Source organism: Chrysochloris asiatica, unplaced genomic scaffold (assembly GCF_000296735.1).
Source record: "Chrysochloris asiatica unplaced genomic scaffold, ChrAsi1.0 scaffold00094, whole genome shotgun sequence".
NCBI lineage: Eukaryota > Metazoa > Chordata > Mammalia > Afrosoricida > Chrysochloridae > Chrysochloris > Chrysochloris asiatica.
In genome coordinates, this window is record NW_006408612.1 from 11,581,718 (window position 1) to 11,604,572 (window position 22,855).

General features: G+C 36.0%; 1 protein-coding gene across 1 annotated transcript in view; it reads right to left on the reverse strand.

The window, feature by feature from the left end:
• Nucleotides 1-22,855, reverse strand: part of LOC102841613 (titin-like) — a 305,333-nt gene that overhangs the window by 109,775 nt on the left and 172,703 nt on the right. Inside the window, exons 197-223 of the mRNA XM_006866702.1 lie at nt 22,655-22,738; nt 22,369-22,449; nt 21,810-21,884; nt 21,312-21,425; nt 19,950-20,018; nt 17,372-17,452; nt 16,201-16,275; nt 15,285-15,371; nt 14,775-14,837; nt 13,868-13,957; nt 11,994-12,044; nt 11,045-11,446; nt 10,602-10,880; nt 9,485-9,760; nt 8,269-8,408; nt 7,364-7,490; nt 7,004-7,267; nt 6,132-6,398; nt 5,700-5,963; nt 5,472-5,611; nt 5,195-5,321; nt 4,821-5,087; nt 4,450-4,716; nt 2,941-3,207; nt 2,710-2,849; nt 1,968-2,094; nt 746-888 (exon numbers count right to left, since the gene is read on the reverse strand). Of these exons, the coding sequence (XP_006866764.1) occupies nt 746-888; nt 1,968-2,094; nt 2,710-2,849; nt 2,941-3,207; nt 4,450-4,716; nt 4,821-5,087; nt 5,195-5,321; nt 5,472-5,611; nt 5,700-5,963; nt 6,132-6,398; nt 7,004-7,267; nt 7,364-7,490; nt 8,269-8,408; nt 9,485-9,760; nt 10,602-10,880; nt 11,045-11,446; nt 11,994-12,044; nt 13,868-13,957; nt 14,775-14,837; nt 15,285-15,371; nt 16,201-16,275; nt 17,372-17,452; nt 19,950-20,018; nt 21,312-21,425; nt 21,810-21,884; nt 22,369-22,449; nt 22,655-22,738 (4,367 nt within the window). The remainder of the gene's footprint in view (nt 1-745; nt 889-1,967; nt 2,095-2,709; nt 2,850-2,940; nt 3,208-4,449; nt 4,717-4,820; nt 5,088-5,194; nt 5,322-5,471; nt 5,612-5,699; nt 5,964-6,131; nt 6,399-7,003; nt 7,268-7,363; nt 7,491-8,268; nt 8,409-9,484; nt 9,761-10,601; nt 10,881-11,044; nt 11,447-11,993; nt 12,045-13,867; nt 13,958-14,774; nt 14,838-15,284; nt 15,372-16,200; nt 16,276-17,371; nt 17,453-19,949; nt 20,019-21,311; nt 21,426-21,809; nt 21,885-22,368; nt 22,450-22,654; nt 22,739-22,855) is intronic.

Consider the following 22,855-nt stretch of genomic DNA (forward strand, 5'->3'; position numbering starts at 1 on the left):
AATAATTTGGAACACATTGTTTGGGGCAAAATACACAGTTTAACTGATTTTTTGGGCCTAATGGAGTAATCTCTTTTCACTTACTTGATGTCAAGTCTTAGGCATAGAGAATGTTAGTGAAAGTTAAGGCTGGAAAGCATAGCCCTCCATACTTGAGGCTGATCACAGAGCCCTTTATTCATGTCAGTACCTTTAAATAGTCTACTTGCATTTAAAGCACTTGAGGTTTAAAAATAGCTTTGGAAAAATGCTTGGAGAGCAAATCTGCCCAGAAGTTATCTCAACTACTTGATCAACTGCCTGAAATGGAATTTCAATCCTACCCTTTTAATCCCCTTATATACAGACAGTGGCTAGCAGGGAAAGAGTTAGTCATAAAACTTATTGTGAACCATTGTTATGGCGCATCCAGCCAGAAAGCATTTTGATTCTTAATGCTATTCACTGAATCAATCAAACTTTTATTGATAGTTAATGCATATTTGCCTTTTCCCCCCCTCAAAACCAAAAACTTGATCATATTTTAAAGCATAGTTTCCATTTCAATAAAATATCATCAGGTTAAATACAACAAAAATGTGAAGAATCTTTTATAGTTTCAGCAGAAATCAGGTTAGAGTAGGGAAGAGGAAGAGAAAGGTCAAGGAAAGGACATTAGAGGAACAAATGGGGAGCATATACATGGGAAGACAGAGAGCATGAGAGAAAAAGGAAGAGTAAGGAAGGCAGCCAGACACCTATTTACCTTGTCGCTGGGCTCTAGTTTCTTCCCTTTGAGATACCATTCCACTGGGATATCCTCATAAGAGAGCTCACAGTCAAAGGTGGCTGTTTCCCCTGCAGTCACTGTGACGTCCTTTAGAGGTCTCAGAAGGCCAATCACTCGTGCTTTTCGAGAGGAAGGAAACATTTTTGAATTGCTCATTTTGTAATTCCAAGACACAGATTTAGTTAATTAATCTCCATGGTTTCGGTCTTCAAGAAGGGAAGAACCACAGACTGGCCACTAATGTAACTCCCATGTGAATGTGGCCCCGTGGTGCCAAGAAGGGGAGAGCGGGTGGCTAGAGAACGGGTATTTGTAGGGGGGCCTTTCCGTTCTGATGTACAAGGTCAGCAAGAAATCTGTGCTGCATCTGTCCCTCTGCCAGGCATCAAGTTCCTCTTGCTACATAAGGTATGTGACTTCCAAAATAACTAAGACTCTGATTGGGAGAGGACAAGCGCCCTCCATCACATAGCCTGTCCTTGTCCATCAAACACTTTGCACCTTCTAAAAATGTTAGCTTAATACTCCCCACTTCTCTTCTTGAGTTTAAAGTGCCTACAAAGCAAAGTTTGCCTTTATGGTGCTACAGTTTGATAGCCACTTGTGTGATATGTGATATTTTAAGTTCTGAGAATATAGTCTTTGTGTATCTACTTTGTATGAAAATCTGACTTGCTTAATTTTTATTTTTTCAAATGGAAAGATCAGTTCAATTTCTAAAACTTTGGAGTTTGAACCACCTCAGTATTAGAATATAAGAAAATACAAGGGTTTGAAAAAAATTTGGGGGAAATTCCATTATCTTTTCATTAAATTTTTCTATAAACATTTTGAGGTCCCCTCATATAAGACAGCCAGTTTTTGTACTTTATAATTTCCTCTAGTTCATAAATACCAATTGATTTCACATGCTTTCATTTTATACAGAATGTATATTTAATTTTCAGCCGAAACCCAAAATAAAACAAACACCCAAAACCAAACCCACTGATGTTACATCGATTCCAACTCATAGGAACCCCCTAGGAGAGAGTAGAACTGCCCCTAGAGTTTCCAAGCCATCAATCTCTATGGAAGCTGACTGACACATCTTTCTCTTGTCGAGTGGATAGCAGGTTTGAATCGCTGACCTTTCAGTTATCAGCCCAACCCGTAACCCATTGCTCCACTGTGCCTTCTTGAAACATAACACACTTACGTTTAACACGAAGGTGTGCACTAGATTTGACATTGGCAGCTTGGAAATCCACCCCACCTGCCTGGTCTAGGCGGCAGTTGTGCAAAATAAGGACATGAACTTTGCCTTCTTCCTTAATCTCACACTCCTGTACCAAAAGAGATAAAACATTTCATAAGAAATTATTATTATTATTTTACAGACATCATATTTTAATAATGGAACCCCATCTGGCACTCCTATACAGGGTCACTATGAGTTGGAACCAACTTGACAGCACTAAACAACAACAAATAAATGGTGGGACACTACGTAATTATCAGTTCTTTTATGTAAAAGAGAGCACCCACATGAACTAACTAGCAGCATCACAGAATATTTCCACTATAAAAATATAGATCAAGTATAATGCAAATGTGCCTGTCCAAGCTCTTCTGTAGGTCCTAATATAGCTCTTTGACTTAATGTGTGATGTTGTGTGCCATCGAGTCGATTCCCACATATGGCCAGCCTACAGAACAGAGTAGAACTGCCACGTAGAGTTTACTAAACTGTAATCTTTCCAGCAACAGATCAATAGGTCTTTTATCCTGCAGAGAAGCTGGTGAATTTGAACCAAACACTTAACCACAGAACTCCTTTAAGGTCTCATGGGAACCTGATACCATGTTCTCAATGGATTGCTTGCACTCTGACTCTTCACCTATCTTTTTCTACTTCACACAGCTCTTCTAGGCGTTGACAAATTCAGAAATATCCTTACAGGTGTTTGGAGTAGTGCCTCTCCCTTCAGTTTCCAGTTGGCATGGATCTCATCCTCAGAGATTTCTGTTTCGAAGCGGGCAGTCTCCGTCTCGATCACCTCCACACTGTACAGGGGTCGCACCAGTTTAATTTCCCGATCTAGAAAATTGAAGAGTCAGCATGTGCCATTAGCTCCTGGCAGGATTAATCTCAATAGTTCCAAGAGGTAAACTCATGGAAAAGTCCTTACCCTCAATGTCAAGCTTTCCTGAGGTCTGATCTGTCCCACAGTCACAGGTGTACTGTCCAATATCTGGTTTCAAGGCTTTCTTTAGGATTAGCATTCGCTTCTTGCCATCTGCCTTGATGACAACATTTTTAGATGGCTTTATCTCTTTTCCATCTTTAAACCATTTCACTGGTGCATCTGCTTTGCTGATTTCACACTGCAGAACCACTTCGTCTTTCTCGACACCAGTATAGTCCTGAAGCTTTCCAGTAAAATATGGATCTCCCTCTGTAAATGTAAGTGAAGAAAACATTATTAACCACCTAGGGATATGTCAGTCTATGGAAAGTATAAGAGGCCGCTTAAAGAATTCTGGGTATTTTAGAATTTAACATGTTTCTATTCAAAAGGAGTTCTCTAAATGTTAGAATGGGAAGTGGTGGGATTTTTCAAGAGCCAATCCATCTATATAATATTTTGAAGTATTTTATCAACAGTAGTTTGAAAGACAATGAACCTCTTCTTCAACTTTAATTATGCATTCCTTCATTATTGGCTAAATTTCTAATTTCTTAACAATTGAATTAATCATATTTTCTTTAAAGCTTTCAGATTCACATTAAAGTTTTCTTAAGCACTAGTTTGCCTTTAACAGTGTCAGTGGATTTTCAGTATTTTCAGTAGTCTCATATGCATATAAAAGTTGGGCAATGAATAAGGAAGACCATTGAAGAACTGATTCGTTTGAGTTATGGTATTGGAGAAGAATATTGAAAGTACCATGGACTGCCAGAAGAACAAACAAACAAATGTGTTAGAAGACTTATAGTCAGAATGCTCCTTAGAAGCCAGGATGGTGTGATCTCATCTTTTATACTTTGGGAATGTTATCAGGAGGGACCAGTCCCTGGAGAAGGACATCACACTTGGAAAAGTTGAGGCTCAGCAAAAAATAGGAAGATTCCCAAGGAAATGGATTGGCACAGAGGAAACAGCAATGGCTTTAAGAGTGGCAATTGTGAGGATGGCACAGCACCGGGCAGTGTTTCATTCTGCTGTGCATAAGATTTCTATGAGTTGTAGCTGGCTCAATGGCACCTAACAACAACGACTGGGTTCAGTAATTAAATAAGAGTTAATTGTGATTTTAACTGGCTGTTTTGTGGGCTGAGCTAGAATTTTCATTAGTTTAAGCCATCACCTTTAAGGTAGAAATAAACCTGAAAATCATAAACAATTGCTTCTTAAAGATGGGCTGTTTTCATGCTATATAGCACTTGTTGTTGTTGTTAAGTGCTGTTGAGTCAGTTCTGACTCATAGCAACCCTGTATAGGGGTTCTGAGGAGCAGCTGGTGAGTTTGAACTGCTGACCGTGTGGTTCAAACCAACTTTACAGTTCAGTGCTTATCCTACAGGACCACATCAGAACTCCACAAAGTACTTAGAAGACTATTTTATATAATAGGTAGACTATTTTAAATACAGGTACTCTACAAATTTCTGTTGAATCTTATAGTAAAAGCACCTACCAAGCACAATGAGTTTAGCTTCTGAACTTATCCCCATAGCTTCGACTTTAATTTGGGAGGTGTCATCAATAGAAAGGTCTTTGAATGTGATTGAGTGAGTTTTCCCTTCGTCGTGCATTGAAACCCGCTTGCTGGTATGTAGGCGCTGGTCATTCTTGAACCAGCTAACTAGGATGTTATCATGGGACAGCTCTGCTGTAAACACAGCACTTTCCCTCTCTTTGGCTGTTACATCCTTAAGAGGGGTGAGGAACTTGAGCCGGATTCCTATCAAGAAAAAAAGGAATCTTATTGATTTCAGCACTTGAAGGAGGAAACATAAAGATGTAAAAGGTGTGTTAAGGGTGACCGATCTGATAAAAAACATTTACCTTCAATAATCAATTTGCCACTTGTGTGCTTATCTTCAGCTTCAAAAATGTATTTTGCTTCATCTTCAAAAGCAGTTGATTTGATTACCATTGAATGCTTGGTGCCATCCTTAATAAGCTCAATTCTGTCATCTCCTGTGATTTCCTGTGTTCCTTTTAACCAGCGGAATGTTTTGGGCTCTCTGGATACTTCACACTCAAACTTAGCCTCATCTTTCTCAAAGACTTTAACGTCACTGAGAGGTGTGATGAAGATAAGTGGCAATTCTGAAAAAAGAAAAAAAAAAAAAAAGAATTCAGTGTCGATGAAATCAGAAAGATGCTTCTATTCATGACCCCTGATCATGAATATTAGGCTGACAGGCACAGCATACCTTTCACTTTAAGTTTAGCTGCAGATTTAGCATTGGCGGCTTGGAAGGAAACCTCTCCAGTCATATCTAGCTGACAGTTATAAAGGACCAGAATATGCTTCTTTCCATCTTCAATGATTTCACAGTCCTATTTTGAGTGATTGTAAGATGGGAAGAGAAAGAACATAATGTTTATAAATGGTTATTGCTACAAATCACCAGAAGATTTTCTATTAGAAGTATAACCTTTTACTCTAAACAACTCTCTCCCATGTACGAGCAGGTAATCTTGGCTTACAGGGGAAGCAGTTAAAGGTTCTCCTTTTAACTTCCACTGGCCGTGAACATCTGGTTCCGAAAGTTCAATTTCAAAGCGGGCAGTTTCCCCAACAAACAATTCTACTCCATACAATGGTTTTTCCACTTTTATGAGCCGAGCTGGAATGATACAAAGATTTTTTAGTGTGACTGAAAAATAATCTGCAGGTTCAGATTGGGCAAAATCTTCTATTTTTCAGCAACTCACCCTCAACAGTCACATTTGCTTTTGTTGTGTCTGTCCCACAGTCACACACATATTCCCCTTTATCCTTAAGCTCTGGTTTTTTGATTTTTAAGATGCGACGCAGGCCATCTGTCTTGATAGAATGCTTGGGCGAAGGTACAAGCTCTTCGCCATCTTTGAACCATTTCACTGGTACGTCTTTGCTCACTTCACACTTGAGAATGATATCATCCTTCTCGACTCCAGTTTTGTCATGTAATTTCACGGTGAAGTAGGGCGGAGCTTCTGTAAAAGACATTCAGCAGATAATCAGATGTAAAAATCAGAATGTCAAAAATACTACTACTAATGTGAAACCTAAAGTTTATTACAGAGTCACAGGTTACAAAATAGTTAGTTCCCACTTTCTCCATCAAAAAACGTTGCGATCTAGTTGTAATTGGCCACACTTACCTATGACTTTGAGATGTGCTGTGGAGCTTAAGTCTTTGACCTGAGCTTTTATCTGGGATATGTCATCCAGTGTCACTTCTCTCATTTCCAATTTGTGAGTTTTGCCCTCAGAAGAGATGAGTACAGTTCTGCTTGTGTGGAGTTTGGCATCATTTTTGAACCAGACTACGTGCATTTTTTCATGAGAAAGTTCACAAACAAAAGTTGCTGTTTCACCTTCTTTTACTGTTTGATCTTCAAGAGGTGATATGAATTTCAGTCTTATACCTGCAGAGGATAATAAGCAATTCACTTCCAGAAATAGTCCGATGCATTTCCCATGGAATTTATTTATTCAACTTTTCAAATGGAACTATGCTCAATTAAATGTAGCATGTTGTTGTTGTTGTTGAGTGCCATCGAGTCGGGTCCGACCCATAGCGACCCTGTACAGGGTTTCCGAGGGTGTAAATCTTTACGGGAGTAGAAAGCCTCATCTTTCTCCCGCGGAGCTGCTGGTAGTTTCGAACCGCTGACCTTAAGGTTCGCAGTCCGATTCGTAACCACTACGCTACCAGAGCTCACTGTGGTTATGAATCAGGCTGTTAACCTCAAGGTCAGCAATTTAAAACTACCAGCTATTCCATGGGAGAAAGATGAGGCTTTCTGCTCCCATAAAGATTTACAGCCTCAGAAACCCTGTACAGGGTTGCTATGAGTCATAACCAACTCCATAGCACACCACCACCAAGAGGGTTTTCTTAGTTAAAAATGCGAAAATAAAGTAATGGCACCAATTGTCACAGCTTTTAGCATTTTGTGTCCTATTTTTAAAGTTAAGTATTTATGTGCTCACTTTTGGGGTGTTCTAGTCAGATCTCCTAAGCTTTTACCTGTAACAAATAACCGTGCTGAGGTCTTCTTGCCATCCACTTCTGCAGTATAGACTCCTTCATCATCAAAATGAGAATCATTGATAACAAGAATGTGTTTCTTTCCATCGGCAATGATATCAAATTTGTCAGATGACTTGATTATATCAGGTCCCTTTGACCATATCACATTTGCTTCTCGGGTCAGGACACATTCAAATCGAGCCTGTCGCCTTTCTGGAACAGTGACGTCCTTCAAGGGCACCACAAAGTCAAGTTCGATTTCTGAAAGTCAGACAGAAGCATTGGGTTTTCAGAATGCAGACTGATGTAAACTGAAGTTGAGTCCTGTCTGTAAGGTCTGAAAGCATGGCATCATACCTTTAACTGTCAGAATGGCAGTTGTAATTGCATTAAGTGCCTGGTAAAGTACTTCTCCAGCTTGATCCAGTTTGACTTTATGCAAAGTTAAGAAGCGTTTTCCACCTTCTGCTTTGATGTCACAAGTCTAGAAAACAGTAGTTTTATTTAGCTTTTCAAGAAAGTCAATTTCCTAGAGGAAAATTGGTTCAGAGGCAGATTTCTATGCTGTTGTTGTTGGTAAGTGCCTTTGAGCGACCCTGCATAGTGTTTATGAGGTGCAGTTAGTGGGTCTGAAACACCCATCTTGTGGTTAGCAGTCCAGTGCTTATCCCACAAAGCCACACCAGGATTCTGAAAAATTCTATTTGCTGTTGTTGTTATGTGCCGTTGAGTCGGTTCCAACCCATAGCAACCCTGAACAGGGTTTCTGAGGCTGTAAATCTTTATGAGAGCAGAAAGTCTCATCTTTCTCCCGCGGAGCAGCTGGTAGTTTCGAAATGCTGACCTTGTGGTTCGTAAGCACTATGCTACCAGAGCTCCTATAGATCTTTATAAATCACTACTAGGAAAGCTCACCAACCTCTCCTCAGAAACATCCTATACAAGGTCGCTATGAGTCAGAACCGACTTGATGTCACTTAACAACAACTAGAAAAAGGAATTAAAACACCTCTTGACAGAAAAAATTTAAAAACTGTCCAAGCTGTCCACAAATAGTGTATTAGATTTCTTCTTTGAGGCTTCAGAAGTCTGAAGTAATGTTGTTCTTACTGAACCATGTCTGAACACCAAATCTGCATTTAGTATGTAGTTATTTTATAAGACCACAAGGTTGGTGGTTTGAACTCTAAACAGGAACTGACTCAATGGAATGGCACTTAGCAATAACAATCAATGACAATGTAAATTGGGAAATTACTTACAGGTGAGGGTCTCAGAAGTTCTCCTTTTAGTTTCCATTGTCCAGGAATGTCAGCCTCAGAGATTTCTGCATCAAAGCTTGCACTTTCTTTTTCATAAATAGTAACATCCTCTATTGGTTTAAGCAGTTCAACCTCACGATCTGTATTGGTTGGGGATAAAATACTAAATGTATTAAAAAATCTAACAAGGCTTTCCTTTTATTTTTTGGTTTGCTATTTTGCCTTTGTTGTTGTTGATAAGTGCCATCGAGTCGATTCCGACCCATAGCGACCCTGTGTAGGGTTTCGAAGGAGCAGCTGGTGAGCTTGAACCGCTGACCTTGCAGTTCAAACGGCTTTGTAGTCTGGTGCATTAACCCACAGCACCACACCAGGATTTCTTGCCTTAGGCAAGATTAAAATCAGAGGCACTTGATGTGTGTAGCTAGAGCTGTCTGAAAGTGGAATTTTACTCCATTTTCAAGTCTTAATGAGTCTAGAATCCATGCTGAATTTCAAAAGCTGCCTTTTCTAACAGCCGTTCTTCTAACAGCTTGATGCTGACCTAACTATATACCCTAAAGAAGATATTTCTTTGCTCTGAGGCCTGGCAGGTACAATTTATCTTGTTGTTATTAGGTGCCATCGAGTCGGTACTGACTCATAGCAACACTATGGAAACAGAATGAAACACTGCCCGGTCCTCTATCATCAATTTTCAATGGGTCTTTTCTTTATGGTCAAACAGATGCCAGATAAGATAGCTTATATCTGAGGGGTTTAGATGCACAGCATTATGGATAAATCTTTAAAACGGACAACCAGAAACACATATATGAGGAAGTAATTTTACTAACAGGTTATCAAAAACGCCTGTCCTGTTACCATCTGGTGACCATCCTGTAATAAGCGGAAGGGCTTATTATCAACTCTGTCACCCCACTGATGCACTGTCCATCCATTCTTGCCAAATCCCTGCTTCCAGATATCTCATTTTTGTCTCTCAGTTGCCTGTTAGCTAATTATGATTTTGTAACTTTTAACTCCTACTTAGACTAGACAAAAATGTATTTTTCTTCAATGCCCAGTGGAGTGGCCATTTTCACTTCATGGATTTGGATGATCTCCTGGTCTGGACTGTCTTATGCCTCAATAAACCTGTTGTTTTGCTATAAGGCCCTGTGATGTTGCTGTATGACAGATGCACAAAATTGATCTACAGACAGGATTTATATACCTCCAAGGGTCAACTTTGCAGGATATCTTTTCCCTTCAATTTCCACAGCATATTCATCAACATCTTCTGGCATAGCATTCTTAATTTTGAGGAAGAGATGATTTCCATCTTTCACTATCTCAGTCTTATCATTTGGTTCCTTGGGAATTTCATCATATCCTTTGAACCACTTAATGTCTGGAGTATCTCTTGCTATATCACAGGAGAAAACAGCTGTCCCCTTGGGCTTCACATGCTGATCTCGTAAGGGTTTCACCAGCCAATCTCTAATGACTTCTGTTTGAAAATAAGGTCAGAAAAAGGATTATGTCATGAACAAGTAATAGAAATAACTTCCTTAGTAGATTTCAGTAATAGAAACAAATTTCAAAATTCTTCATAATTTATCTGCTGTGCTGATATTCTATATTGAATATTTGTATTGATATTCCCCCTCTTAGATAAGGTATATATAAAACAAGATGTGCTGATGGCACTGTAGGATAAACACTAGACTGCTAACCACAAAGCTGGCAGTTCAAACCTACCAGCCACTCCTTGGGAACACTGTACAGGTCGCTGTGAGTTAGAATTGATTCCATGGCACTTAATAATAACAATAGATCAAACATTTGCTGTGGAGTTACTTCTGACTCATAGTTAGTGGCCCCATGTGTTTCAGAGTGAAACTGCACTTAGGGGTTTCAATGGCTGTGACCATTTGGAAGTAGGTCGCCTGACTTTCCAAGGTGCCTCTGGTTGTATTTTAACCACCAAGCTTTCAGTTAGGAGCCAAACACTCAATTACTTATACCCCTCAGGATTTTGCTGCTGCTGTTAAGTGCTGTCGAACTAGTTCTGACCCATAGCGACCCTGTATAGGGTTTCCGAGGAGAAGCTGGTGAGCTTGAACCACTGATCTTGTACTTCAAATGGCTTTGCAGTCTGGCGCATTAACCCACAGTGCCACACTAAGGTATATATCAAACAAGATGCACTGTTGGTGCTAAGGGATAAGCTTTATCAAATGTTATAAAACATAATACTTTTTATGTTCTGACACTAAGAAACAAAGTTCTACCTTGTACTTCCTTGGCACAATAATAAGCAGAAGAAAATTTCTCAGCAAAGTACTAACCTACGACTTTTACACAAGATGAACACTCTAGGTTGTTGGCATTCTCCACAGTAACTGTGTACGTTCCAGCATCAAAGTCATCAGAATCGTTGATGGTCAAAGCTCGCATCAAGCCGATGATGCCCGGCACAATTCTGCCTGGTTTCTCCACCACAATCTTTCCATCCTTCCTCCAGACTACATCGCGCTCTTTGTTTAACTCACAGCTCAAGTACAATGGCTGTCCTTTAACCACTGTGACTTCCTCTTCAAGTGTTTTCACAAAGCGCACTGGAAGTTCTGTAGAGAATTTCAACATTAAAAATGACCAGATTTTTCAATACACAACAAAAGAAATTAAGCTTGGAAATCAGAAATTTTGTTTAAAATGACCATAAAAGTTGCTACTGAGATTTCTTGTGTTACAGTTTGACATAGACTAGGGTCTGAAGACTGGAAATTACCTTCTACAACAAGTTTAGCTGTGGAGGTCTTTTCTTTATTTCCCAAGCGTAAAACACAGGTATATTCGCCAGCATCAGAAAGTTGAACATCAATGATATGCAGTTTTCTGTCTTTCCCATCTGCGATAAACCTGTGCTTGGGACTCTCACGGATATTGCTTCCATCTTTCATCCAGCTTGTAATTGCAGTGGAGGGAGACACCAAACACTCAAAGATTGCAGAAGAGCCAACAGACTCGGCTTCTGTCAAGACAATGTCTTTCATTTCTTTCACAAACTTCAGTGGCACAGCCTTTAGCTGGTAGGTGAATGGGGCTTCATCAGGAGGTTTCTCCCCACCACTTCCTGGTCTTAATTTTTTCCTTTCAGCTTCAATTGGTGAAGGAGTCTTTTTGGCCACACCTAATTGAAAATAAAACATAAAGTTGATTTGGCATTTCCATAGGGGTAAAATAATGTACACTTGGGTGCCTGCTAGCTGAAACCAGAGATAGAACGATGAGAAGACAAAACAGAAAATTAAAGATTAGGTAATTTAAAGGTCAACTGAATTTCTATTACCTCTTTCAAAGAACAAAAATGAAATGGTATTATTTATAATCCATGAACAAGAAATGTTCTTCACTTGTTCAAGTTTTCACCACAAGTATAAAATATCCATATCAGTGTAATTATTCTGTCTGTCATGAATAAATATCATGTATATGAAAAATGAAGTGGAGACTGTATAGGGTTCATTATGCTAAACTATAGCTGGCAATATCTGCTATACCCATTTGAATGAAATTAGAGTTGTATTACTTGAAATATCAGAAGACAGACTAGTTTTAGCAAAGTATATTAGAAATATTAGAGATTGGTATCGATTGTGAGTTTTTTTCCATTGGTGAAAAGTTTGGAAATTCAGAGTGAACATTTACAATATAGGTACAAGGGAAATCAATCCTACCTTTAATAGGACCTTTTGGTTTGGCAGCCTCCTCTTTAGCGGGTTTGGCTTCTGAAATAAACAAAAAATGAAATAGCAATTAAGTAATTTAAGCAACAAAACAGCATTTTCAGACATTTCATGCTCAATAGTAAACCATGAGGGTGAGCCATTTTATTATAAATACTAACACATAACAAGACGTTGATTTCATCGATATGATGTATATGGATAACATTTTGATATCTTAAAGAAAGCCATTCTGAAATCAATGTGACCAAGCTGAATTGGGCACATATTTAGGTTTTTAAAGAAATTCTTTTAGCTGTGCCTTTATTTTTCTCCTGTTTCTGGAAACTTTACTTTTCCTTGGTAGCAAGAGTTAACTTTTGCCTGGCTGTGCAAAGTACATGTTTATAAAAGTGCTAGCTATGTGAATGTTTATGAAAGTGCTAGCTATGTGAATGAAGGGAATACATTTTTGTCAACAAGGAATACGTGTGCAATAAAGGGAAATGGCACAGAAGCTACCAAAAGCCTTTGTTTTTATGCTTAAGTTGAATGGCAAACAAATTCAAAGAAGATAAAGGAAAAAGAAAAGATCTATGTATAACACATACTTTAAACTCCTTTGAAGATATTAGGTAAAGGCAAAGACTTTCTACGTTGAGATTTTGATTCAGTTATTAATGCAGGTGTAGTACAAACTGTAGGTTCAGTTTTCTAGCTTTATCTCCCAGGAATAATTGAAAATAGCTTTATTTTTACACATCCATAATTAGCCCAATGGTAGTCTATCACCTTTTTCTAAACTTGTAAAAGTTCAAAAGTAAGACAAATGTTCACATTGTAAATATTGATGACAAAATATACTAACATAAATATTAAAATTAAAATAGCAGGCAAAGAAAATAATATATTTTATTATTTTATTAAACATTAAAAATCCAAGGTCTTGCTATATACGAGGCACTGTACCAAGTATTTTATATATTTAATTCTCATAACAATCCTATGAAAAACAGATATTTAGTTCTCACAGTAATCCTAATAATAACAATACTACAATCACTCTTCTGAATTTATAGAATAGGAAACTAAAATGTAAAGAAATTAAATAAGTTTTCCAAGGTTAGATAGTTAGAAGATGTATTTTCTAATGGTCAATAAACAGAAAATCATGTTTGGTTTTGAAATAATCGTTTAGAGAATGAAGCACTAAATAATTCACTAACAAATGTCTTAGGTTTTTATTTGAGCTATCCATACCACTAAGTTAGTACCATTAACACAATTATTATTGATCTAAATTCTTATGTAGATTTAAAGGCACATCTATAGCCTAGTGGTTACGAATCGGGCTGCAAACCTTAAGGTTAGCAGTTCAAAACTACCGGCCACTCCATGGGAGAATGATGAGGCTTTCTGCTCCCATAAAGCTTTACAGCTTTGGAAACCCTGTACGGGGTCGCTATGGGTCGGAACTGACTCAATGTCAATGGCACTTAAAAAAAACAACAACATGCAATTTTCTAAAAAAAAAAAAAAAAAATTATTTTGATAGGACACACTGGAAATTTGAAGCTCCATGAAATTATTGTATGTCCTCAGAGAACAGCTCTCTCTTTAATTTTCATATGCTCTGAACACATTCAGTAGTTGATCTCAAAGCATATGAAATAAATAATACATCACAAAAATTTACAGCCAAAAAACAATATGTATCCAGTAGGTAGGAAACTAGGCCAGTAAAGGCTGAGGTGAAACCAAATCAAGAACTTATCATAACACTGGTAATGTGAAAATATTTCACATTTAGAAGGACTGAATTTTAATCAGTATGACTACTTTAATGAAGCAACAAAATCAACCAATAAAATACTACAGAAACATACCTGCTTTCTTTCCAACCACTGGAACTGTCACTGGGGTTGTGATGGGAGTTGGTTCAGGCTCCACAGGAGGTGGTTTGATTGTTTTCACTTCTGTAGTGAGATGTCCATTCCATTAACATAGCACATTTTAATTCAACATAGCTAACAATGCACATATTGTCTGGTTTTCACAAACTGTGCAACCTCCTTGTGCATTAGTTTCCTATCAACAAGTGTGCATCGCATTCATATAAGTGTGTTATATTATCAGGAGGGACCATACTTGGTAAAGTGGAAGGTTAGCAAAAAGAAGACTCCCAGCAAGATGGATTGACACAGTGTCAGCAACAATGGGCTCAAACAAAACAACAACGTGAGGATGGCGCAGAACTGGGTATTGTTTCCTTCTGTTGTACATAGGGACGCTGTGAGTCAGAACTGACTCAATGGCATGTAACAACAACAAAAAGTTAATTTAGTAGCTTATTTACTTTTTTGATGTAATTTTAGAATCTTCAAATAACTAGCTTTTGGGAGAACATTAAACATATTGAAACATTAGAAATCATATGATTTATACTCACTTCTAGTTTTTCTTATTTACCACAAAGCATTTGTGTGAAGTATGAAGGTATACACTACTGGTATTGAGGATAATCAATGGCCACTGAACTGCGCCCAACCCATGGTGACATCATGTGTATCAGAGGAACTGTTCCACAGGGTTATTCATGTGTGATTTTTCAGACTGAGATCACTAGACCTTTGTTGTGGGATGTCTTTGGGTGGGCTCAAACCGCCAACCTTTCAGTTAGAAGCTGAATGCATAACTGTTTACAGACCTAGGGATTCTGGGGAGCCATGGTGATTTAGTGATAGAATTTTCTTCCATGAGGGAGACACAAGGTTACTAACAATAATGACATACCTGGCTGAGGCTTTGGTTTAGGTTCAGGTCCAGGGAGAGGTATTGCTGGTTTAATTTCAGGCACTAGAATAATTCACAGCAATAAGCAGATTATGATATTGTTTTGAAAGTTTTTCACAAAGGCAAAACCAAAATCAAGCAGACCAAAAATACAGTGGAAGATAATTAGATTTTATATGCAATAGTTATCAAATCAAATGTTCAAAGTTACTTTACATTTTAAGCAAAATATTTGGAGAACATAACACAAGTTTGTTGCTTATAATATTGCTATTCATCTAATTTTCCACAACTACATTTCTTTCTTGTGTTTAAAATTTAGAACTTTAATTAAACAAAATAGGTGATCATTAGTCAATTGCACAAGACAGCGAAATGGTAAGGAAAACCAAGCCATGTATTCTGGCCAGATGAAGTCATAAATTTAACCCTAATGCCAGTGTAATAATATTTCAAATGATGCCTATTTGTATTTTACAGACAACTAAGAAGATGCAAGTAGGTTTATACCTTTGGCTGGTTCGGGAACTTTCTTTTCCCTTTTGGTGACAGTGTCTGGAGGTGCTTCAACCTCTTCAACTGCTTTTGGAGGTGGTTCTGGCATTTCAAGAAATAGATTTATTTTTCAGTGTCATTTTAAGATTTGGACATTTAGAAATAAACTGATCTGACATATCAGATCAAACATTTTTTTAAAGATCTATTGATGCATTTAATTTCTACTTTATCTTCTTGACTCTGTCTCAATTCATTTTTCTTTCCTTTATTCCATCAACTTGGCCCTCCCCACCAGTTAACAAAAAAACCAACCCTTAGCTATGGAGTCAGTTCTGACTCAGCATGGAACTGCTCCACAAGGTTGCTGAGGCTGCGATCCTTATAGAAGCAGCCTACCTCATCTTTCTTTCAGAGTGGCTGATGGGTTTACACTGCCATCATTTTGGTTAGCAGACCAATGCTTAATGCACTGCACAAAGCTCTTACCCTAGTTCTCTTCTAAATTACTTCTACCATCATTCCCAAGAATTACATCCTTGGGTGACTTATAAAATAAGTTACATAATAATTTACTATTAATTAATGAACAAATGATAATTATCAGCCCACTTAAAAGGCCCAGATTGTTGATACCCTCCCATGCAGTTATTCCAAAGCCAACATCCCAGGAATCTATTCACGCCATTTCCACTGGTGAAGAACTTAAGAGGCAAAGTAATAATAACAAATACAATAAACAGATGAATGGATTTGAGAATTACTATAAAAATATTTCAACAGAAAGCAGACAATGGAAAACACATATGATATCACAGATGGACTATGAAGCTTATGTTCATACTTAACTCATTCAGTTTATAGGATAAACCTTTTGTTAAGTGTCCATTTTGTTAGAAGTAAGCTCTAAAATTTGTACTGAGATTCCTACCTTCAGGTTTTTTAACTTTTTCTACTTTTTTAGGTTCTACTTTTGGCTCTTCTGCTTCAGGTGTCTTTCTTAGAACTTAAAAGACAAAAAGGTTTATATATAAACAAGACAAACCAATGAAGATGTTGAATAAGCTTGACAAATGCAAATAATGTACAAAGCAATGACAATGAAAAGCATGTGACATAGTGGGCAGGGAATTTAGCATTAACATTAAACCTGCTTTTATAAAAAAATAAAGTTTAGGTTGTTATATTATTAGAATATCATTCAGGGTCACTTAATATCGAGCTAGTCTATTCAGATAAGTCTGTGACAGAACTGGCCCAAACATAAATTGAATAATTTAAATAGCAACAAATTATAATTAAATAATAATTAAATGTTATCATTTATAAGAAGAGGTATATTTAAATAAGCACAAAGTTTAATTGAGATATATAAAGAAATCAGTCATTCTCTGTGAAGACAATGTGAGACCTTGAGGCTTCATTTGAATTTCTTCTAATTCTTTAATATTTTGTTAGTAGAAAAATAAACGTTTATTTAAAAAAAATTATTTATTAGTTGTAGAGATCTTGTGTCTAAAACTGGATATTGGATTTAAGCTTATGTTTGTTGTGGTTTAGTGCCATCTAGTCCGTTCTGACTCATAGTGACCATGTATAGGGTTTCCAAGGATTAAACTTTTGAGGAACAGCTGGAGGTTAGCAGACCAGCCAGCACTTATCCTACAGCGCCACACCAGTACTCCTTATATAGTCTGGTGTAATTTAAAATATTTAATAAGTTTACTATGACTATACTATTTCAGGATGGTGAAGGACTGAGCAGTGGTTCATTCTGCTGTGTATAGGGCCACTATGAGTCAGAACTGACTTGAAAGTACCTAACAACAACTTTTATTATGAAAATTAAAGTTATGACCAAGTTATTAGTTTAGAGTATTGTCAATTTACTTATGTCTATTGACACTGTAAAATTGAAAATAGAATGTTACCAAAATTTCGGCTTTCTTTTTTGAAAAATTTGGAAGCAATTTTCAATACAAGCAGAATTTGATAAATAGGTAAACTAATTAAAAAAAAAACCAAGGGACAGAAACAGTTTGTAAGCTTTCAAGGGTCTTTTTATATAGTTATGCTGATATAAAGATTGAAAAATACTATACCGCTTTTCAGAACAACTTCTTCCTTTGGTTGAGGTTTAGGTTCAGGAAGTAGTTTTCGAACTTTCTTTTCACCTCCAGGCACTTAAAAGAATGATTTCAAATTTTGAAGTGAATTAATATAAAAACTAAACTTTAACCAGAAAAATCCTTCTCCATTGACTAATTAATTATAGTGAACCAAGTAACAATTTTTGTGCCATATAAATAGAACAGAATTTAAAAGTAATTAATATACTTCAAGTTATTTCCTTTGCAAGCATCTATATAAACTTGTGATTATATTCAATTACATTAACTGCAGGCAAATAAATTCATATTAATTGAGCATAGAAAATGTCCTACACTGACTTATGAATCTCTTTCATCAAATTACAGAGTTCTTGATGGCATCTTTCCCCCAATCTACTGTTTTAGATTATCCAAATCTGTAATGGAATCTCCCCAACCATTAATTACAATAAAATTACATGGTCAGGAGTTAGCATCAACATGCAGCCTTCTCTCCAGTGATGGGAGAAGAAAGCCAAGGGATTGAGTTATGACCTTTGTGTTGTGGAAGAGCCATAGCTTACTTCCTGAACAGGAAAGAATTATCCTTTCTTAAAGATTCTTTTTGAAAGTAATATTAAATAAAAATTCCAGAACAATAAAATTTGGCTTTGGAAGTTCATTTTCAATTGATAAGAAAATGTTTTTTAATTTAATTTGAGAGTAACCCAAAAGAATTGTAAAGACATAATTCTCTGTGTCTTCAGTGACTATTAAGCATGGTTGGCAGTATTATGTATAGCACCCTCCTATTGCTACTATAGTTCTCACAGAATTGCAAAAAAAATAAAAATAAAAATAAAAATCACTTTGTCATTATTAAACCACCTTCTTTTTACTGACATCAGTTAAATGTTTGTTTTCAGTGCAAAACACCATATTATGTTCACTCATAAGAAATGTTAATTTCTTATAAATTTCTATAAAATTCCCCAATATTTACAATTCATTAAATAATTCCATATGCAATAAAGATACTCTTACTTAACTCTTACTTCATAAATTAAAATGTATAAAAGCCAAATATATTGCTTTCATTTAAATGCCAAGTGTTTTAATTAAAAAAATTCACAGTTAAATATTTAGTTTTTATTTATGATACATTTTATTGGCCTTGAGTACTATTTAGAGTTATCCAATATTATTAATGTGTAGTCATTTTAATTGATCAAACCTGGAGAGAAAGCCAAGCATTAATTTATATGTATTGGAATAGCAAAATATACATTTCCTTTATTTATTTAATATAGACAAGGTGAAAAGATATCTGTGAATTTGTTTTCCATATTATTATATTATTTTAAAGATCTTATTGATCTTTGAGACTCAGGTACAGAATACATCATTTTAGCTATTCTTTTTTTTTTTTAAGCTATTCTTTTTAAAGTTATTATATGTTATTACATAGCATGCTGATATTTATAAGTGAGTTTGTAATACTTCCTTACTGTTTAATTTCAATGATAAGATTATTTTATAACCTGTATTTTTAAATTAGGAAATACATATTCAGATGGGTGAATCTTCCAAAAATCTCAGAACGAATCAACAGCAGATCCAATTTCTGGGTCTGGATGTGTTGATTACCTAAAAGGAACACTTTTACCCAATTTATTTACAATAAAAGTTTATAGCTTTATTTTTAATAGATGTTTTCTAGACCTTTATAATACATTTACTTTTATTTAGGGTCTAGTTTTAGATAAAAGAGTCTTGAAAAAAAAATGACCTAAATTGATAATTAAGGTTTCTTAAAACGTTAGATGTATGATTGAAGGACATTCTTGGCGTGATAAGAAAGTGACAGAAAAGTTATAAGGAAATCCTTATGAATCAACTCAACTTATTTATAATGGTTATTTTGCTGTTGTAAGTGCCATGGTTCAAACCCACCAGCTGCTCCTTAAAAACTCTTAACAGGTTTGCTATGATTCAGAACTTACTCAACAGCACTTAACAACAACATAAAGCATGTGTCTCCAGATAAGGAAACCTCCCTATACATTTTTGCATCCTTAGAATCCCCAGCCATTTAATCTGAGAATGGGATTGTTGTTGTTGTTAAGTGCCATTGAGTCGGTTCTGACTCACACTTCATAGGGTTTCCGAGGTGTGGCTGATGAGCTTCCACTGCTGACCTTGCAGTTCAAACCAACTTTGCAGCACATTAACCCACAGCTAAAAGCTTTCTCCTATATAACTCTTGACATTAAAGCTGTCTGTTGATACCAGCTTTCAGCTAACCAGGAAAGTTTAGTACTTTTGAGTTTAGGAAAAGGCAAGAAGGCAAATGTGATGAGACAAAGATAAACAATATCTATCCATATGATGCATAAAATTGATGGAAGACAAAAAACAAAAAAAAGAAGCAACACTTATGAGCCAAGACTGTCAAAGTCACAAAACTACAAGACATGGATGATACTATATTGATCACTAAAAGAAAAAAAACATGAAGAATTCTTTATGAAGAGTAAGAGTCAGATGAAGAGAAACTGCATCTGAACCCATTGTCCACATGATGAAATACCTTTCAGAGGTGCAAGCTCCACTTTTTCTGGAACCTCAGGTTTTTCAGGTACTTTCTTCTTCGAAACAGCTTTAAAGAATATGATCTTAGTTTTATTATTTGTATATTTAAACTGATCAGAAGCAAACCATTAAATTAATGCTCTAAGAATGAAAACCAAGCTTTGCTAATAACCAGAAAGCATTAAGAACAGCCAGGAACAGCCACCAAAGAGCACACAAGAAGCATTCAAACTACAGAAATAGATTGTAGTTTTGCTCCAAAATTGAGTAGTAACATAACTGGCTGAGAATGAGGCTAATTTTTGTTCTTCAGAAGAGTAAGAAATTTTCTTTTGAGTATAAATTGAATATTAAGGAGTATGTCTTTAAAGTGTCACCTTAAAGAGTACCAATCAGCAAATGGGCAGTCTTTGAAGAGGCATCCACCTTTTCTATGTAATCTAGATGAAAATGCTAGAAGGATCCCCTAGTAGTGAGGAGGGCTATAGAACGGTAAGAAGCAATGCCTTATTCTGCAAGATTTGGGCTTTGTAGCTGTGTAGATAGGTATGGTAACAGTGCTCATCTGTATGTAGAATACTTTAGATTGAGAATTCTCATGATATCACTAATAAGACATTTTAGTAAAATAAAGTGAACCATTTCCTTTTACTAGTTTATTTCAGCTCTAAAAGATGTTGACATTTAAAAAATGAAGGAATATTTCATCAACTCAAAAATCAAAACACAAAAAGAATGAAAGGGCATTTACCAATAGGAATAGAGAAGCTAGATGTCAAATGCATTCAAAACTGTTCTTTCTAGCTACCCTTAGGACCATGACAGAACACAAATGACTAGTTTTAAGTTTTGTGTTTTTAAAAAGGGAGCAGTGACAAGTCTTTTGTATGCTTTCTCTTCATGGTATATGAGCCTATACCAAATATGGGACACTGGAAATATAGAACTTGTAATATATTTAAAAGGCACAAGAAAATTCTTTAAGAACTGAGCTTTAGCTTCTGCATAAAAGTTTCACTGAAAATTAAAAATATCTTGTAAAGATTCTTATATATTACGCATGCACAAAACTTCAAAGATAAGCATAGCAATCAGGCTGTGTAAGAAATTTGAATCCAGCTATCGTAAGATGAAATGAATAATGTACTTTCTGACACTTGGGCTAGCAGGCATGTCTTGACAAGGCAACCCAGGGCCACCAGGCAGCAGAAAAACACATGTCTCTATTAATTACCCACAGCACAATAAAGTCTAAAAGTACACACTTCCAAAAGTAATGCATTTCTTGTAAGTGCTATTTCAGATAATTGGGTAAAATTTTAAAGCCAGTTAGTAAGACTTTGGAAGTGGTCTCTAATACCTTTAAGTTGGAATAGTTTCTCCTTTACATCTTCCTTGGGTGGAGCAGGAGGAACAGCTGGGGGCCTTGGTTTGAGCTTTGGTTTCTCAATGACCTTCTTTTCAGGTTCAGGTTCTTGAAAGAGTATTTCAGGAGTATTAGTATAAATTTTAAATTAGAGATTTAAATACATATATACGAAGTGCAAAGGTTGCTTTTTTTTTTTAGATTAGTGTTCAACATAAAACAAATATCAACACAGTAACACAGAAAATTAGAAAGGTACCAAAGACACAAATAAAAACAACAAAGGAAACATCCAGATAAACCACATTTGACACAAGAAAAAGTATGAATCACATAAAAACATAAAGATGAGATGTACATTTAAAACAAGGAAGATCTTAAAGACAGATGCAAAGAGACCCACTATACAGGTATAACAGCACAGACGATACTTTTCAAGATGAAGAATGTTTTTATATGATGGTGAAGATTGAAGTCCATTTAATTTAATACCTTGTACAGCTATTTCTTCTGGCTGTGGTTCAGGTTCAGGTGCTTCAGGCTCAATATGTTTTTCGATTTCATGTTCTTTAAAGAATGTTGACAAAGAACATGAGATTGGAATGTAAAGTTCTTTATAAAGACACAAGTTTTACATGGATACCAAGATTACAGTCACACAAATAAAAATATACGATGTAGATCAATTCACTGGATAAAAAGCAGTAAGATTTCTGTTTTCTTATCATTGAATTTTCTATTAAAAACTAGCTTATTTGATATTATGATGGCCAATCAGATGACTGTTAAGAGTTGACATTGAGTAACCATTTGAGGATTCAATGCAATTACTCCATTTTTGCCTTGGTAAACTGTATCTTTAGGAATTTGCAATTAGCATCAAGAAAAATAAAATGCAAGGCTATAATTCTAAAGAATTGTAACTATTTGAAAAATAAAGCAGTCAAACCAATGGCTTTATGTATAGTTTCAAGAAAGAATATCACTCTAGAAACTTTTGTATTTTTAACAGTTTTTGAGAAATTAAAAAAATATATTTTTATAGATATACCTTCAACAGGGGGAGTCTCTTTTCTATCAATGGTTATGGATGCATTTTCTTCATATATTATTTCCTCAGGAGCCTCTTCAACTTAAAAAACATAGTGTTCTATTTTAGACTGTATTGACTAGAATACTGCAACTACTAAATCACAACATAGCAAGTTAGTATACTCTATAATTTGTTATCCACATACCCCCAACATATCAATAACTTCAAAACATAACACAGACAAATAAATACAAAAGACCCATCTACAGTCAACCTTTCCAAGAATTATAGAGGGCGCATGTACCTTCAGCAGGTGGAGCTTCTGGTTCTTCAGGGGTAAGAACTGGCACTTTCTTTTCTGGGATGATTTTCTTTGGCACTTCAGGCACTTTTAAAGATATTGATTTTGTTTACTATTAAGATTTTATAAGTTGTAAAGATTTTGTAAAGAACAGGCAAAGAGCACAAGGGAACGAGCTTCATCTACAAGTCTTCCTGAGGAATG